This window comes from Pungitius pungitius, chromosome 17 (assembly GCF_949316345.1).
Source record: "Pungitius pungitius chromosome 17, fPunPun2.1, whole genome shotgun sequence".
NCBI classification, from domain to species: Eukaryota; Metazoa; Chordata; class Actinopteri; order Perciformes; family Gasterosteidae; genus Pungitius; species Pungitius pungitius.
The window spans coordinates 17,143,573-17,162,427 of record NC_084916.1 but is presented as its reverse complement, the minus strand read 5'-3'; the positions used below and the strand labels follow the sequence as shown (position 1 = coordinate 17,162,427).

At 49.2% G+C, this 18,855-nt stretch overlaps 2 protein-coding genes across 4 annotated transcripts in view; one reads left to right on the top strand and one right to left on the bottom strand.

The window, feature by feature from the left end:
• The window catches only part of LOC119218998 (glyceraldehyde-3-phosphate dehydrogenase-like), a 63,162-nt gene that overhangs the window by 34,212 nt on the left and 10,095 nt on the right, over window positions 1-18,855 (top strand). The gene's annotated exons all lie outside the window — the stretch shown is intronic.
• On the bottom strand, window positions 179-17,426 carry LOC119218977 (protein FAM131B-like). 3 transcript variants are annotated; one of them, XM_037473803.2, is made up of 10 exons: window positions 17,239-17,426; window positions 8,966-9,003; window positions 6,092-6,197; window positions 4,478-4,696; window positions 3,760-3,900; window positions 2,767-2,934; window positions 2,508-2,677; window positions 1,047-1,181; window positions 417-554; window positions 179-345 (listed from the first exon to the last, which is right to left on the bottom strand). In XM_037473803.2, the coding sequence occupies exons 1-10, from the start codon at window positions 17,264-17,266 to the stop codon at window positions 190-192; spliced, it is 1,299 nt and encodes a 432-aa protein (XP_037329700.2). In that variant the 5' UTR covers window positions 17,267-17,426; the 3' UTR covers window positions 179-189. The 3 variants fall into 3 exon arrangements, 2 of the variants coding, with proteins under 2 accessions (XP_037329700.2, XP_037329701.2); XM_037473804.2 differs by having other exon boundaries at window positions 6,101-6,197; XR_005120446.2 differs by having other exon boundaries at window positions 206-345; window positions 417-601.

Here is an 18,855-nt window from a genome sequence, read left to right as displayed (position 1 = left end):
TTTCACCTGAAAAATTCTCCTCTCGCTCACAAGTGGGTGGACAGCCGGGGGGAGCGATGGGGGGGGGGGGGGGGGGGCAGAACAGCTTGATTGATTATTGAAGTATTTCTTTCCAGTTTTTTTTTGTCGAGCCAAATGATCCAGTTCGTGGCGACGTCACGGGCGGAGGCCTCCTCCACCGCCTCCGCCCTAGTCTTGGACCAGGCAGGGCGTGACCTTGAAGGGCGTCCTCCCGGCCGCCGGCGAGCCCGGACTCAAGCTCCTGCTGGGGGGCCCCTCCTCCCTCAGCGGGGACGGGGCCAAAGAGTAGGGCTCCGGCTCCAGGGTCAATGTCACCTCGTCCACCTGCGGGGACGCGACGTGACGAGTTCAAATGGCCGTTTTTAGTGCTCACGGGATTGATCAAAGGAACTCACCTTCGTCAGCTCCTCGTCTTCCTCTTCGTACCGATCGGGGGCGTCGTCGAGCTCGAGCTCCGGCTCCTCCCCCAAGGTTCCCACCAGTCCTCCCGCCATGTCAACCACCTGGCCGTTCATCTGCCCGACAACGTCCACCTGCACCCAGGAAGGGTCGACTGATTAATGCCCCAAGACGCCACCGGCTTCTCAGCACGCGTTACGTCACACACCAGCAAGACAAGTCAGGGAGGAAGGAGAAGCAGAGCATGAGCTCCCATGTCCCGGTGGAGGACATCGGAGAGACGAGACAAACACGTAGGTAAGAATCCAAATGCTTAGTTATGAACTTGCAGACTAAACCGCATGCTAACTCTGAAGACCCTTTTGTCCCCTTGTGTCCTCCGTCATGCAGACGTCCTCTCACATCATTCACTGCTGCTACAAACAAACCCAGATCCAGAGAACCAATGAGCAGAGGGAGCGTCAGACGGGCTCCTGACAGGTGCCTGAGAAATGAGTCTGGAGGAGTCTACTCCTCCTACGTGACGTAGTAATGACTGTCCTGCTAGACATCACAGCGCCATCTAGTCTGCACAGTCTGTAATCGGACCATTTGGATTCTTTCTGCGGGGGGGGGGGGGCGCCTACGTGATGTGCCTCGACCTGCGCCGCTCCCCACAGGTCAGCTAGCCGGGGGTGGGTGGGAGGGCCGAGGCTGTGGATGGTGCTGTTGGGGGTGGCTTGGAGGGAGTGGGAGGCGCTGTGTAGCCTGTGCTCCAGAGACTAGTCAGAGACGGGAAAGAAAGAAAAGAATTAAGCACACTCTTACTGTGAAATGACGTCTCTGGATTTATAATCTTCGGTTTGTCTTTTGGAACGAAGACGTTGTCATCGCTAGAGATTTGAGAGACGCTGAAGCCCTGCAGCAACTGACATCTTCAGCTTCTTCAGAAGGAGGGTTAATTAGCCTCCTCGTGCCAAAACAAATGACAGAAGTTCTAATCTTCTTTGCGACTCATCCAAGATACCAATCTTTTCTTTTCTTTGGTCTAGTCACTAATAAGGATCTGTATCATTTTTAATGATGATTCAGGGACGGTGCTTCAGGGAAAGTGTCTCGGATAATTGACCAACTGATACAAAAGTATTACTTTATCATAAAATAATGCATTAGTCCCTTTCAGGGGAGAACCTGTAATAAAACATGCAGCAAAGCTAACAAGCTCATTTCTACTGTGCTCTCAGATCAGCAGACCTTTTCCAAGACACGGCCCCCGACCTTTTCAAGTTATGATTTCATAACCCTGAGCCACTTAACGAGCTGCAGCCGAGCAGAAAAGGTCTTTGGGTGTCACAGTTCGTCGTGACTCACCACATTTTCAGACCCGAAAAAACAGCCTGAAAGCAGGAAGCCGGCGGCTGAGTTACACACAACAAACCAAAAAGGGACACGCAGCCGGCTCTGCTGGTGGATCCCCACAAGTCCTCCATGAGCTGATTCTCATTCAGAGGAACAAGACGCTCTCCCCCAACCTTCCCCTAGAACCATTAAACCCCCCCCAATCATGCATTGGTTGCATCATCGGTCTATTTTCTGAGACTCCGTTCCCTGCAGCAGTGTCTCCAAACTGCTCATTCAGAGGCTGATTACAGGAAGGACATTATTAGTGTCTGGAAGGAAGCGGAGAAACGGCAGAAACAGTCTCCAGCCAAGGCAGCTGAACGGGGGGGGGGGGGGGGCTGCTCTGTCATTTGTGTTGGCATGGCGATGCTTTTCGCCCCTCATAGCTCAGATGTGCAGTGATGCAGTAGCTCATTGTCCTGATATAAGGGCCCAAACGCCTAATTGAAGAAACAGTGCGATTGTCCGATTGAAGGTATTTGCTCATTAAACATCATTAAAGTTAATGGTAAGGTTCAACAAAGTCAAATTAGAGAATGTCCTCTGAGGACCATGCACATCTAATTACACATAACAATCCAAAATGTCAATCCGTCTGTCAAAGTCTGATGAAGCCGTATTGAGTGAAGTCGAATAGCTTTCTAGAGCCCTGCTGGATGAATGGTCAGCTGATGCTGCTGGGAGTCGTGGTCCTCAGACCCACCGACCTGCTGCTGCTGCTGGTACTGAATCAGCTGCTGCTGGTACTGGTGGAGATGTTGGAGCTGGTGCAGTTGGCTCTGCTGCTGCAGCGTTAAATGAGGGTGGTGCTGCTGAAGGTAGCCGCCCACCGTCCCCTCAAACACCTCGCCGGGCGTCCCCGGCGCCCCGCTGCCACCTGGAACGACCACAACACAACAACAAACCCCTCAAGAGAAGCGGCCCGAGCGGCGAGAGGAAGCCTCGGAGGGAAGAGGAGCTTCTTACCGGCGGCCATGATGTACGAGCTGGCGGCGGGCGAGGCCACGCCCGAGCCCACGCCCGAGGGCTGGCTGGTGATGGGGTCCCAGGCGTCAGAGGACGACAGGCAGTACAGGCCCTGCGAGACGTAGGTGTGAGGCCAGACGTCCCCCGAGGAGTGGTGGAGCACCTGGTCTGTGTGGGGGGGGGCAAAGAGATGAACTGCATCAACCACCTCAAGGATTTACTCTGCTTCCTGTTGAGTTCAAAGTGACATACGTTTGAGCAAATGAAGACAGCACAGGTGAGGCCTGTCGCCATGGAGCTGCAGGCAGGTTTGTGAGACTTAGTTGATTCAGGCTCAGATACATAAAGTCCTACTGTGAGGTCTTCATAGAGCGCAGCCATACGAGCACCTACAACATGTTTAAATCTATTTACTATTAGAGCGGCCCGCATCACCATAATACTACAAATCCCACAATGCACTCTCTGTGTGTCTCACAGTCTGTATTACAAACCGCTTGTGTCAACTTTCATTGTGTGCCTCATCATCGTCCCTTTTACCGTAAAAAAACATACCAACAACTTTTTACTCTGTTAATTTTTTTTTGTGGTCAACGCGGCTTTCCAGCCGGCGAGAGCCCATAAGATAGAAATAAAAGCTGCTTTGTTAGTGAGTGAGTGAAAGCCACCCAACAGCCAGAAAGCAGTTTGTTTAGTTTCCTAATCTCTTCCCATCAGCTCTAAACCGAACCTGAGGCTCAAAGCCCAACCTGGGATATGAGTTTGTGTGTTTTTATTCAGCCGAGTGTGAAGCTCAATAACGCCGTTCATTTCCTCTCTTGAAAACAATGGATGATTCTCTCCCTGAGCGCTGGGCTCCGGGCCTCAGACTCGACTGGCTGTCGTCTGGATGAGTTTTTTGACTGAGTGCCCGGTGGCGGTGGAAGGCACCAGCGTGCAGCTGTGCGCCCGTCCTCCAAAAAGTCCTCGGCAGCTGCTCGACAAGAGGCGCACCTCTGCTGGTGATGCTCTCCTGGTTGACCTCGCTGAGGTGAGCCACGCTGCCCTGGTTGGAGCCGGTCCCCATGCTCTCCCCGTCCATCGAGTTCCACCCGAACAGAGTCGCCTCGGAGATGGCAAACTGCTGCATGATGCCTACAGGATGGGAGAGGTTACACACACACACACACACACAGGGTCATTAGGAGGATGCAAAGTGTCCGGGCAGTTACGGACAAATAAATGCATCCAAACAACAAATCACAAGTGATTATGTATGTGACTCTTGTAACAGATGGGCCAGAAGCCCAATTAGATCCTCAGAAGAAAGAATATTCAGGAAAGAAAAACGCTTTATTCGGTCAAAGCAGAATGATTGACATTATCGGTCCAGTTATTTCTGCCTCAGACAGGTACTATGCGTTGTATTTGTACCTCAGACAGGTTCTATGCGTTGTATTTGTACCTCAGACAGGTTCTATGCGTTGTATTTGTACCTCAGACAGGTACTATGCGTTGTATTTGTACCTCAGACAGGTACTATGCGTTGTATTTGTACCTCAGACAGGTTCTATGCGTTGTATTTGTACCTCAGACAGGTTCTATGCGTTGTATTTGTACCTCAGACAGGTACTATGCGTTGTATTTGTACCTCAGACAGGTTCTATGCGTTGTATTTGTACCTCAGACAGGTACTATGCGTTGTATTTGTACCTCTCTGACCTCCACTTACCTGCAGCAAAGCGCGCCTCCTTCTCTCCGTCGCTCAGGTCGCTGTAGGCGTCGTTCTCCATCCTGCGCTCCTTCTCCCTCTGCAGGTTGGCGTGTCCGGCGCTCCCCGGGGGCCCCGCCGTCGGTTTGCCCCAACTCTGCCACTCGATCATGTGGGCCACACGGCCCTGGGCCATGGCCGTGGGCTTGGTCACTTTGTCCTTCATGGAGCGGGAAACCCCTACAACAGGTAAGGGGGCGGAGCAAGAGGGCAAAGCACACACACACACACACTGTCAAACTACTTCAGGCTTCATACTACTTCAGGCTGTAGTGGTTAGTGACTCCTCCATCTGGAGGGGGGGGGGGTTATGAATGAGAAACGGTAATGTCAGGAAACATGTAAATATATGAGCATGGTAGATGACGGCAGGATGGGTTTGTTTAGAGGGATTCAGGACGGGAGCAACCTTAAAAAATTTCTAGTCCGTAAAGATTGTAAAAATGAACCTCCTTTTTTAATCTTTTTTTTCATTTTTAATTAGGAAGGTTTTTGTGAGCAGTGTGTCTTTATTTCAGCATCGATGTGCTTCCTCTGCCTAACGAGGGCTCTGCAGCCTTTTAACCGCTTAATCCCTAAATAACGTTTTATTTATTAAAAATATCTACCGGCCACATCCTCAAAAGCTGCTTTTGAATCTGTTTAAAGTTCAAATGATGTCAAATGAACTCGACACTAGATCATTTAAAATTAATTTCAATTGAGGGGATTGAATTTGACAAAGGTGTTAAATATTCCTTCTTGAATAATCAATCGCTCCACAATGACGGCCAGCGGGTCGGAGGTCACGTGACTAATTGGACGAGGATGACTCGCCCAAGAAGCACATTAATGAATGAAAGGAGCGGTAAACAGAATGAATGAGATTCATTAGACTTTCTGTAATTAAAACGTGTTTCAGAGCATCGCGTTCCCATTAAGATGCAAATGCTCCATTCCAACCAGGGACGTGCGCTCAAGCGCTTAAAGAGAGGCTGATCGATTTTAAAAAAGATATGAAATTACGACCCAATACCAACAGAGACCCCCCCCCCACCGGCTAGGCCGAGTTATGAATAGAAACATTTTCAGCTGAGACAAAGAGCCAAATCAGAGGGTCCCTGCAGAGGTTCATTAGGGAAGGAAAGAGGAATGAAAAGGATGGGGATGAGGGATGGGGGGGGGGAAGCTCCCCACACACACACACACACACAAAAACAAAACTTGTTACACTGACACACTTGAGGTGCTACATTTAAACACTAAAAAGCCCCACAGTGGAAACAGAGCACACCTGTGGGGACGCCTCAGCGTCGCTCTGACTTTAGTCTCCTTGAAAGCAGAGAGCTGATGGGTTTCCATCAATGACGCCGCTACAGAATCGCGTCATTGACGCGGCGTCTGCCGCTGGTATCAATGGAGAGAAGGGGAAGTAGGAGGTGATAGAGGGAGGGGCACCCACAGGGGGGACCATGCTGGTTCCAAGCTCCTCCTCCAGGGAAGTTGTCAACCAGCACAACTTCACCCCGGATCCTTTGTGGAGCACCTGGAGGTCACATGGGGGCTGTTTTACCACCTAGCAGGACAGACACACACCTGACACACCTGTCAGAGAGGACTTAGCCAGGGCACCAATCCCATAGGTCTGGGGGGGCTTCCTCTTGAGACGAGGCAGGATGGAAGAGGTGTCCTCCATGGACGACTAAAGAGAGAGAGGAGGGGGGAGGGGGGGGGGGTGTATTAGTTTGCTCAGATGAGACCAGAGTGAATAAATAAGAGTTACATCCACTCAGGAAAGATCAACACGTCTGAGAGAACCCTGTAGGACGGTAGTTGGGGGGGGACACAAGTGCACGTTGTCCTCAGCAGTTTCCAGTTATTTGAGTCATTGTTTTTTAAAGGTCATAAAAGTTTTTACTCTTTCTAAAGAACTACTTTATATTCCAGGAGAGAATCAACTCCACTGCAGATTAAATAACGTGTTTTATTTTGTTTTGCCCTGCCCTTGTGTGTCTGTTTGTGTGTAGAAGCTGTTTTGTTTTGTGAATACATGAACGAGGTTCAGTGTGTCACTTTCCCTCTTTGTCCACACGGCCCACAATGTTTAGGTAACCAATGGATACCGCTCAGCAGCAAACCTGTTACCAAGGGCAACGGCATATCTGATGGGTGACCAAACCTGGACACCATTTAGTGTGTGTGTGTGTGTTTTCTCGCACACACACACACACACACAGGCCTTCATGCATATTCATCACAGTGTATAATAGGCACAAAGGCAGAAGGGAACATTTGGGCTGCAGAGAATTTAAATATAATTTCTGGTTTCTCATTTGTGGACACGGGCCCTTTTGTCCCAGCGCCCCGAAGACGTTGTGCAGCGGCTCGTTATGTCGGCGTCTGCGTGAGGTCAAACGGCCCAAACACGCCGTCGGAGCACAAGACAAACGGGGGCTGCTGCCTTATGACTGAGAGGAAAGGTGATGACGCTGTGACACAGAAACGCATTAATGTCACGCCACAAGGTGGAGGTTTGACTCAAATCTATTTGATCTTATTCCACTTTCACTTTGTCCGAACCCGACAGACTAAGTATGTATTTTATTCTGCATCTTCAAAGCCAGGAAGCTGCCGTCTGTCGGGATCGTCTTTAGATCGACTTCATTTGAAGTCACGCTAAAGAACCTCTTTGCTCATTGATGGATTTATGCCACATAAATAATAACAGTGAGCGGCTCATTAAACCAAACTAACAGGCTGTTTGTCTTTGTGCAGAGAGGAGACCTCAGCCGACAGTAATAGATCATTCATATCAGATAAATCCAGTCATTGTGACTGTTTGTTTCTATCTCTGTGATGCTGTTTTTACTGTAAGCTAACAATACAAATGCTAATGCAGAGCCAGTGAACCAGTGGGGGAAACATCATGATGGAGCCTGCTCTGTCTTTTCCATTTATTCATGATTTAATCAGCTGCCTCTGGCCTCAGCGACTCTTAACACCACATCAGCATGAATTTTGTTTTAAGGCCGCGTTGCCCTGATCACATATATATTGTTGACACATGAACTGGAAGCTGGAATGAGTTGTGACGTCCTGCAGGGAGAGATCTCCAACTCAACGAGGCCTCCAAACAACGCCAGCCAACGTGTTAATGAGCGAGCAGCAGACGGACCGACCCCGACTCATTGAATAACTGTTTGTTTAGTCTCTGGAGCTGATGAACGCTCCTCAGACTCATGTGGATTCATCTTTTAACGACTGCAGACCGGACGTCTTTATTGACGGATTTGATCCACAGCAGCGACGCCTCGTTTTGTGCTTCTCTGTTTTTCACTCTTCAAACATCTCACTGAGAACCTGATCTACTTCCTGTTGTCACGATGCTGGGAAACCACTCCAACTAAGAAAATGAAAGACAAAGCCTCATGAAGTGAGTTCTGTTCAAACAGGAAATGAGCTGCAGGTTATTTCCATCTTTCAGCTGTCATCAACTCTGAAGTAATATGGACAACTATACCTTTAACTAGTAAGAAAACCTCTGGTGAACGTCAACCTCACAACTGTCTCTCTGTGTCTGTCCCTCAGTGGACGAATGTCAGCGTGGAGCTGAGAGCGATAAAGGAGCACGTTTGGAGGACCACTTCTCTGATGAAGAGGACTTCACCGAGTCGATCAGGTCTCACGTGAGCAGTGAAGGCCAAGGAGGTCTCACAGATCCAGAGGACAGCTCCTGCAGAGCCACCGCGCGAGGTCCTGGACTGATGGACAGGTCTCCTGTGGACGCGCCTCTCTGGCTGGATTCAACTTGGCGGAGGACAGAGGACGCGTGTTTTGTGTTGATCTTCTTGGTGTGTTAAGAAATATCTAAATCAATCTCTGTCTCTCTTTGTCTCTTTGTCTCTGTCTCTTTGTCTCTGTCTCTCCCCGGGGGTTCACACCTGAGAAGTGATACGGTTCAGTAATAGTTGGAGCTCTGGGGAGACACACACACACACACACACATTTGTTCTTTCTTTCATTTTTTGCATTGTCTCTCTGGATATTGACACGTATTCGGGTCATTAATATTCTTTGTGCCTTTCCATCACAAACCTTTGAATGAAACAAATGCTGCTGAACTTCTCTCTTCTAGTCACACAGTCTGTGTCTCTCGTACTGAAGTATGCAGTCGTACTTGAGAAGAGCACAACTCAAGTTAAACTCAACTAAATTCCAAATGTGCTGGAGCACCGAGACAAGACCAACAGAACGTGTGTTGCTTTCTGTCTGCAGCGCGCGCACACACACACACACACTGACAGCGTGGTCAGAGCTGGGATGCAGCCTGACTGCAGGAGGCGCTTCTTTTTCTCACCTCTAAGAGGTTTGAGGAGCCGAGAGGCGACACCCTCACGCACTCCTCCTCCTCCTCCGTGCGGAGGTACGAGGACACACAAAGCATCGCATCAAAAGGGGGCGTCGTTTTACCTGATCACCATCTTTCTGCACCGGCACAGCATCCACCGCTGGGGAGAGAGAAACAACATTGTTACAGTACCAGGAAGCATCGGAGTGCACCACCGCTTTGTCTCAGCCATTCAGGTAGGGGGGGGGGGGGGGGGGACAGGGAGGTGTGAGTGAGAAACACTGACAGCAGCCTTCAACATGCTCGCTGGGGGGGGGGGGGGGAAGACAACGCTGTCAACTACTTCTCTCCTCTCTCACACACACACACACACACATGCGGGCACTGATCTTTCACACAGTGCACAAACGCTACGAGGTCACAGAGGTCACAGAGGCCTCTGAAAGCTGCTCCCGGTGACCTTGAGCAGAAGAGAGAATCCGCTGCAGCGATAAACGATTTGAGCTCGAATGGTCCGGTTGTTTTTGTTTCCCTGCAGGAGGAACCCGGGTTCCTGCTGGGGGGCTGAGGCGTAGGATTCACCTGTAAGTCATACAAAGGGTTCAAAGTGAAGCACAGTTAGGGGCGGGGCTAACGACAGGTGAAAGGTCCGCTCCACCAACCGCCCCCCCCTCTGGGGTCCTTCTCTCTCAGTTGTCGACGCTGGCCTCACTCACTCATATCTCTAATGTACTGTGTTCTCAGCATCAACGCCGGCCACATTGATCCGGTGTTCTCTGCCCCCTCCCCACAGCCCCCCCCACCCCCCCGGCTGAAGTGAGCGCCGCCAATCAGCAGCGCCTCAAATTCACCTCTTCCTTCACACTCCGTTCAACGGAGACTTATCCTTTCAATCCAAATCAATATCAACGAAATCCCTTTGAGGCAAAGGGTGTGGGTGGAGGTGAGGGGGGGGGTGGAGGTGTGGGGGGGAGGTTACAGTCCAGAGATGTTAGAAATCTCCAGGGACAACAAATGACAGCTCGGTGACAAAGTGACAAAGTGGCTCGGAGCAATCGAAGAAAAGCTTCATTTTTATCTGGACAGAAACAAACTACAATTTTTTTTTTTTTTAACTTTTTTTAGGAATTATAATATTCTATGTTTTCAATGATAATTGATCACCTAAAGCTAAAGATCTCTCTCTTAGCTTCTAGAGACCCCCCCCCCCCTCCTCCCCCTCTATTAATGGAAGGCCGTCTTAGACTCGGCTCTGAGTACATTTGAGAGGCGACTCTGGGGATCCTGGAGGCCATTTACTCCTCACAACCCCCCCCCCCCCCACATGGAGCCAGGAGCCAGTCAGCCACACACATGCACTTCTGGAGTTGATGGAGCTCCCTGCTGGAGTCACGGGGGAGGAAGGAGACTTAGAGGGGAAATAATGAAGACGGAAGGAATGAAATGCAGAGGGTATGTCGAGATAATGAATACAATGAAATGGACAAATCGATTTGATGATCCTAAAAGATCCCAAAACATGCGGAAGATGCCTTATTGTGAAATCTGAAACAGGAAGGTGGTGTATCATGGTGTGTCATGTGATATTCTGCAGCGTCCCGGTGATTCATGTTGAGCGTTTAGCGCGGTGACTGAAAGGGGAGGAGACTCACTGATGGACATTTACCCAGAGTTCCCTGCAGCACCTGGAGCTGCACGAGCATTACTGTCACTCAGCATCAGGTCACCTGATGACCATTTGCACTCTGGGTGACTCCTCCTTTTCTTAGACGCCGCTTCATGTGCCGCCGCTGCTGTCAATCAAACCGCCTCTTCTTCTGTGGTTGACGTTTTTAAAAGGGTCTTTGCTTCGTTCCAGCTCCTCGTGCTGACGTTACATTCCCTTGTAGGGCGAGAAGGAAAGGGAGGGGGGGGGGGGGCATCGCTGAACTACGATCAATATTCATATTGGGATGATCACCACCGGGTCACAAGGTCACACAAGTGAGCAGCAGACGAGCAAGAGGCTTGAGCTACGGCCCGCTAGGACGCTTCCTTTGGGATGAATGACCCCACAGACTCTTCTGGTGGGGCTCTGATGCTAAAGATGCTAATGATGCTAATGGCCGTTGCCCTCGGCGATGAATCAGGATGTGGTTTTGTGCAATGTGTTTGTCGGACTGCGCGCGCCTCGTGAAATGCTGACCTTTTTGAGGGAAAAGGTTGTTCCTATTTGTGCTCAACAAAAGAGCACCAGACACACAAAAGGCCCCCCCCCTGCCCCGCCCCCGTGATGGGAAGGCTCAAGATCAGAGAGAGAAGATTGATTTACTTAGGAATCAAATTGTGTAGAGTGTAGTTGGATAAGTGAGTCAAAAAAGAGAGAAAAGAAAGAAAAGCAGATGTGCAGTGGAGGCCTGACATGGACACACACACACACACACATACACATGCACACACATACACACATACACACATACACACACACACACATGCACTCGCCCACAAGTGTCTAAGAAAGAGCGTGATGCTGCAACAATACATCTTGACATCTCTCTGACAGACCCTCGCCTCTCCGCTGCCATCGCTCCGGGCTCGTGTGTGTGTGTGTGTGTGTGTGTGTGTGTGTGTTTGTGTGTGTGTGCGCGTTCGTGTGTGTGTGTGTTCCTGTGTGTGTGTGTGTGTGTGTGTGTGTGACAGTGATCCCAAGTGAAGTCCGGAGTCTGACTCACCTCCGTTCTGAGCACAGAGCACGGAGGGAGTCCTGCTCACTGCGGCTTGTTGGGGTTTTACCTTCAGCCATTCATCAGTCACTCTGTGTGTGTGTGTGTGTGTGTGTGTGTGTGTGTGTGTGTGTGTGTGTGTGTGTGTGTGTGTGTGTGTGTGTGTGTGTGTGTGTGTGTGTGTGTCACATATTAAATGATGTCTCGGGCCACCCCATATTCCCTCGAGCTCCAGGAGGTTTCCACTGGGTACTTGATGTCCTTCCCTTACGATGGTCCTATTTATTAGTAGCTTGTGTGTCGTGGTGCTTTCCTAGAATAAAGTAACCCATCAAATACAAATCAGTCACACTGTGACCACGGCGTCTTCTGGTCTGGGAGGTGAGAAGGAATAGCTAGTTTTAAGAAATAGCAGTGAATACCTCAAACATTCTGCTAGCCGAGGATAAACCTCCAGTTCAGACTTTAAAACACATCTAAAACTTTTTTAGGGCTTTTTTTTTTTAACTATGCAAACTGTCTTACTTCAGTATTAGTGACTGTGGCGCCCCATGTGGATGAATGCGGTAGTGCCTCCACCCGAAGGTCACAGCGAGGCGTTGGTATTCATAAGCAGTTAAACGCTCCTCCTGGTGATTTCATTCCACACAAAAGGCTGCTTGTCATTCAGGAAACTGTTTTGTTTTTTTTCCTCAGTCGGCCCTTCGGGTCACAGTTGCTCACAGCCACCTGTCAATCAAATTATTGACCGTCGCCCCGCTCCGTGCATCCGTCACCCTCAAACTTAATGCTAAACCCCCCCACCGCAGTGTGTGTGTGTGTGTGTGTTGTTCCTCACACACACACACACATCACACTCCGCTCGATAATGTGGATTTGGCGAGGAGGGCTTTCCTGTGGAAGGTGATACCTCAAACACGGCTGAGTGTTAAATCGTTTTAATAGAAGGCCGATTTAGGGGAATAACTGAATCCTTTCTGAGACACAATAAGTTCAGTTTATATTTGAGTTCTGGCCAAAACTTAAAGTGAAATATGTTTCCATGTTTTGTCTTCAGATGGAGCCAATATGTCAAAGTTTTGAGAAATAAGATAATATGTGTTTGCTAACCCCACAGTGGTCAAGAAATGAAGCGGGTCGGTGTGGCCCATGTGGAGGATTAGCTTCGCGGCTAACCAGCTAGCCCTCCAGCTCTGTAGTCTTCGGTTAAATGACAGGTTACACGTTTCATTTCTCTGTTGCGTCCCCCGAGCCGTTGAGACTTTACACCGTTTTCCTCATTCAAATCAACTGAAACCTCCATTTGTACAAAGCGCTTCATAACGTCACCACTTTTGAGCATTCGGAATCCAAGCAGTTCCCCTTTGAAGTGTGAAACCGCCCGCTGAGGCTGCCCGAGCCGCCTGTCCCGCCTCCACTCAGAATCCCCGCAGCGGCTCGTTGTGGTTGTGGTTCAACCTGGAGGAGGACCGCCGGGATGTGAATTTAGAGAAAGACGGGAAACGGAGGCACTCAGAAAGAGACGAGCCCGAAGGAAGCATCGCCTTCCTTTTCCATTACCGGCCCGAATCGATCCGTCCCAAAATAAAAGCTGGCAGGACTCCGCTCGCACAGGAGAGCCCTCACTTTTAGAAGAACTATAATGATTTGTATGGTTAGCATGAGGCCCAGCAGCTAACCTTGGTTAGCGGTGTTACTGCCCATTGAGCAGCCCCCTGCGCCGTAATGATCTCGCTCTTAATTAAGGCCTCGGGGGTTAAAGCGTGAACTAAATATTGATGATCTCCACTCAGAGGCGACTAAATCCTCTGACTCGTGTTTTTTTCTCCGGAAGCTTGCGGCTCCAAACTTTAATCAACAGATGATGTTGAGAAATATTACGCGTCAAATATCCGACTTTCATTTCCGCTCGCTGCTTTTAAAACGCTTCCTAGATCCAAGAATTCACATTTATCAGAACAATCAGCGCACTGCACCCGATGGAGACTTAATACGAGCAGAGGGATCGAGGAAGAAACAGCTTCTTTTTCTGATTACTCTAAATTTAGTTAAAGTTTCACTGCTGCTTCATTTCAGCACTCTGGACAGCGCTGCCACACACACACACATTAATAAACACACATTAATACACACACACACATTAATACACATCTATTGGGACTCATGCGTATCTAACTTGTTTTTGGACTTTCTGTCTATAAATGACTGTTTGAAGGACTAGTGAGCAAATGAAAACGAAATATGATCGGATGAGGAGTCACCGGGAGGCGATCAGCGCTGTAACCGTACTCACTAATCAATGTGTGTGTGTCATGTGATCAGGTGTCCCCTCTCCCTTTACTTACTCTAGCGTTGTGTTTATTTGACACATTCTTCCAGCAGCACATTTCATCTGTGAAATATCAACGTCTTAATGAGGGATTCTAGCGGGAAGAAGCTTGGGACGCTGCGGCAGTGAATCTTCCCGTCTGATTAACCGACTCCGATCATCCTGTCATGTGACATTTCATTCGCCGGCACAAAGTCAGGGGTGAGACGGGAAGAAAAAAAACCCAGAGTGGGGAGCTGTTGACCCATATTTACTGTAACATTTTCCCTCCCGCCGTCTATCGTTGACCTCCATCCTTTCTTCCCTTCTTTTTCCCCGGATCTATTTTTAGCAGCAGCCGCTGAGCTCGGGCCAAATGTGAGAATCGACGCTACGGGGAGGAGCGCTCGCCATCCGTCTCTGCTCCTGCCGCTTCGGTTTCATTGGACTTCCGTGAAAACATGTGGGCTTTAGGGCCGATGAATGGGTGAACCATCACAGTGTAACTGGTGGAGCTCTCATTCCTACATGGACCACGTGTTTTATTATGGAGATCTGGTGTCCTGGAGAATTAAGAGGCCCTCGTTTAATGGCCTCCTCTTCCTCTCTAAACATTTGAAAACAGTTTTCTCTCTTAGTTGTGTTCATCTCTGTGGCCGAGCAGCCTGACAAGGACTCTGATGTCATTTCCTGTCGTTCTGAAAAACGCGCCGTGACAACAGACAGAATCTTCTCCACTCTTTTCACTAAAGGCGCCTGGCTCTTATGGCTCCGCCTCTCTCGTGTCTGAGTTCTGATTCATAAGACAACTGGAAGCCGCTGCCGCCCCCCCACACCCTCCCCCCCTTTCCCTCCCCCCCGCCCCTCGCCCATAGTCTCGCTCCACGCCGCGTCTGGAGGACACGTCTACAAAAAAAATATATCCAGCGGGGGGCGAGATAATGTGTCCAGCACACAGCTGGCTAAATGTGCTTTGATCTACTTCTGACACTGGAAATAATGGAGAGAGAGAAGAAGGGGGGGGAACAAAACCAAACCCCCCACAATCACCCGGGACAGAATTCCCCGTCCATATCGGCCCTCATCAGCCACCTCGGGCCTGTCCCTCCGTCCCCTCCGACCACCTCAATGACAATAAAAGGTCAAGCGTTTATTTGTCCTCGTGTGTGTGTGTGTGTGTGTGTGTGTGTGTGTGTGTGTGTGTGTGTTTGGAGCAGTTTGAGAGTGAGGACATTGTTGGAAGTGAGACATTTTTTTCTGGTCTGCACGTCTTGTTTAAACTCTTTCTGGTTGACGTAGAGGCTCTAGTCACCCTTGTGCGACACCATTGGTCATGACAATCTATGACAACCCATTAAGTTTAAGTTTAACTTAGTAACTTAGCTGAGCTTGCTAACTTTAGCCCTAATTATCCACTACACCTCCCCCCCCCCTGCTTTTTGGTCTGTTTGACTCTACATGGACCATCATTCACAAAATGAACATCATGCTGCATTGAAGAAGACTTGAAACTAGAGACTGAGACCATAAACTCATGTTTACAATGTTTACTGAGGGAATAAATCAAGAGAGAAGTAGAGTAATTTCCTCATAGACGTCTATGGGAGCAGAGGAGTCGCCCCCTGCTGGTCACTACACAGAAGTAGAGTCATTTCCTCATAGACGTCTATGGGAGCAGAGGAGTCGCCCCCTGCTGGTCACCACACAGAAGTAGTCATTTCCTCATAGACGTCTATGGGAGCAGAGGAGTCGCCCCCTGCTGGTCACTACACAGAAGTAGAGTCATTTCCTCATAGACGTCTATGGGAGCAGAGGAGTCGCCCCCTGCTGGTCACTACACAGAAGTAGAGTCATTTCCTCATAGACGTCTATGGGAGCAGAGGAGTCGCCCCCTGCTGGTCACTACACAGAAGTAGAGTCATGTCCTCATAGACGTCTATGGGAGCAGAGGAGTCGCCCCCTGCTGGTCACTACACAGAAGTAGAGTCATTTCCTCATAGACGTCTATGGGAGCAGAGGAGTCGCCCCCTGCTGGTCACTACACAGAAGTAGAGTCATTTCCTCATAGACGTCTATGGGAGCAGAGGAGTCGCCCCCTGCTGGTCACTACACAGAAGTAGAGTCATTTCCTCATAGACGTCTATGGGAGCAGAGGAGTCGCCCCCTGCTGGTCACTACACAGAATGCAGTTTTAACACATGGCTTCTCTCTTTGGACCTAGAGGTCGTCTCCTGCTGCTCAGGCCGTAATGTACCGTTAGCAAGTTTATGACCAATTAGCTAACGTTAGCACTGATTCCCTCGGGACTTTTCATTGGTGTTCTGGTCCCAGATCGCTAAATGGACCGGATTTATATTTAGTGCTAAAAAAAATGAGATTAATCTTCTCCATCTCATTCACACCAAAGGCGGCGAGGGACCAAACGATGGTCTGCAGAGAATCTGCACATCAGTCCCAAACTGCAGGTGGGACTAATTTCACCTCTCACACACACACACACACACCGCTGAATGAAATCACCCATCTAGTAATCAAGTCCATCGGTACCTGAAGTTATACTTATGCCTCGTGCAAAGGAAAGGTACTCACAAGTATATCAAGTGTGTGTGCGTGTGCGCGCGTGCGTGTTAGCTGCCGGCGCCGTTGACTTTGCAGAGTTGACCTACATGTGCGCAGTCTTCAGACTCACACCTGAGTTTACCAGCGGTTCTGACTCATACTGCACGAGTCACGCCCAGCCGCTTTCTCTGCGTGCGTGCGTGTGCGCGCGCGTATGTGTGTGAAACCCGGCGTCTGCTGCCTGCGTCTTCAATGTATTACGTCGGTGCATGACGCACGGTAGCGCGAGAGAAGAGACAGAGGAGAGGTGAGATTGGATGGGGGGGGGGGGGGCATTTTCTCAGACATCCAGCATGCAATGACCTTAGTTTCATGTCGAGGCGGAGGTCTCTCTCACGTGCACGCACACGAACACACACACATACACACACACTCACTCAGTCTTCCCGGTGTCATCCATGTGGACACGGGGACGTCAAGCCGCATCTTATTCCGCGCGCCTCTCCACTCCAACCCTCGCGCGCACGCACACACACACACAGACACACACACACACACAGTGAGACGTTATCCCGCTAATAAAGTACACACACTCTTGATACGTGTAGTTCTATATAAAATAGAGCCCGGCAGCGCAGACGGTCACGTGTGAACGCGCCGCGACCCCCCGCGGGGTCCCCCTGAAGAGGTGCTCCTCTGACCCTCTCCTCAACATCTCCGCCCCCGCACGCGCATTCCTCCGCCTTAAATCCCATCCGCCCATCCCTCCTTCCACCCGTGCACCCCCGCGTGCACGTGGCGGACCGGCAGGCGGCGGGTCTCTTACTGATGGTCCGGGATCCGATGCAGCCCATGTTGTCTCACAGAGGCGCGTGCAGCTCGGAGAAGATAAAATCCATCCGTCCAGCGGGCATCTCTCTCCTTCTCCTCCTCCTTCTCTCCTCCTCCTCGTCCTCCTCTCCTCCTCCGTGTGTGAGAGGCAGAGAGGGTGTGTGTGTTTGTGTCATCGGCGTCGCCTCCTCCCTCCCTCTCTAGCGCCCCCCCCCCCACATTGTCTCTGCTCACCAACACATGAAGATCCGCGGTAATCACACTCAATAACATCAGGAGTGACTTCAATTCACTTCAATTGATGATGTCAACTAATCACAAATAATAATTCATGTTTTTGTATCATTAGTTTCTGCAACAATTATTGCATCAGCTGATAATAACACACTAAATACATAATCATACGGTTACTTACTGTATGAAGTACATCAATAGTTTTTTTCATTAATTATTGTATAGCTTTTACAAAGTGGCAATGCAATAATTGTAACACTTGTTATAATAATGTTATATACTATTAAAGATCTTTTGGTGGGCTCTGAGGGGAGGGGGGGAGGGGGGGGGGGCTCCATTAACCAGAGAGCCTCTGACTCCATAAATACAGAGTGAAGAAGATCTCGACTCTCCTCAAAGAACGTTCATATTCTAAATATTCCAATAACCGATGATGTTACACGTATTTTATAAGTCTCTCTTTATTCTCAAAGCAAATCAATGTGCAAATCTGCCTCTATGCTTGAGTTCATTTCTTATTGTATTATTATTCGTATTAATGAGGTCTGAAAACAGGTGGTTGTTTTCCCAGATCATCTAAAAAACATCTCTCACTTTGCAAAAGTCAAGGAGGAGGAGTTCTGAGTGAACGGATGAGCCCCCGCAGGGTGAAGCTTCTTGTTGCCACGACGACAAGACTTCAGCATCCCGAGAAGTATGTTTGTGACAATCTATACATATACATATATATATATATGTATATATACATTCTATATGTGTATGTATATAGTATGTATCTATGTTTTGTTTGGTAACTTTGTTTGTTTTCTATGTTTTTAACAGACTGTTTACAAGCTGCTTTTTGTTTACCTGTTGTTTGTTTACAGTCTGTTTATTACCTGTTTGACTTTATTTTTTAACAACTGTTCGAAACTGAATTTCTTTTTTGAACTTTCATTTTACCATTATCATTTATCATTAGCCCAACGTAATGTAGATGAATATTAATAGTTCTTCTTCTTTCAGCTTCATTCACGCAGCTCGCAGGAAAGAACCTGAAGTACCATCAACCAAATGTTCTGTTTTAATGAATCTCACTGTGAAAAGCTGCGTCATCCCCTCTAGGTTTTATGTTAAAAAGCGTCCCGTTGCCGTGGCAGCCCCTCATCGAGGCTTTTAATTAATGCCCCCCCCCCCCCCAGCAGAGCGGTCAGTGTAATTCAGAGCGCGTCCTCAGCGAGACACGACGTCATCCAACGACAAAAGTTAATTACTTTTCGCTCCACTGACTCAGCAGCGACTAAAACGGCTCGTCTTCACCTCCGGGGAGACGAGTTTAAAGGTGGAAGATGATGGAAGATCTGAGCTTTCACTTTAATATTCACCCTTTGGGTTCTTT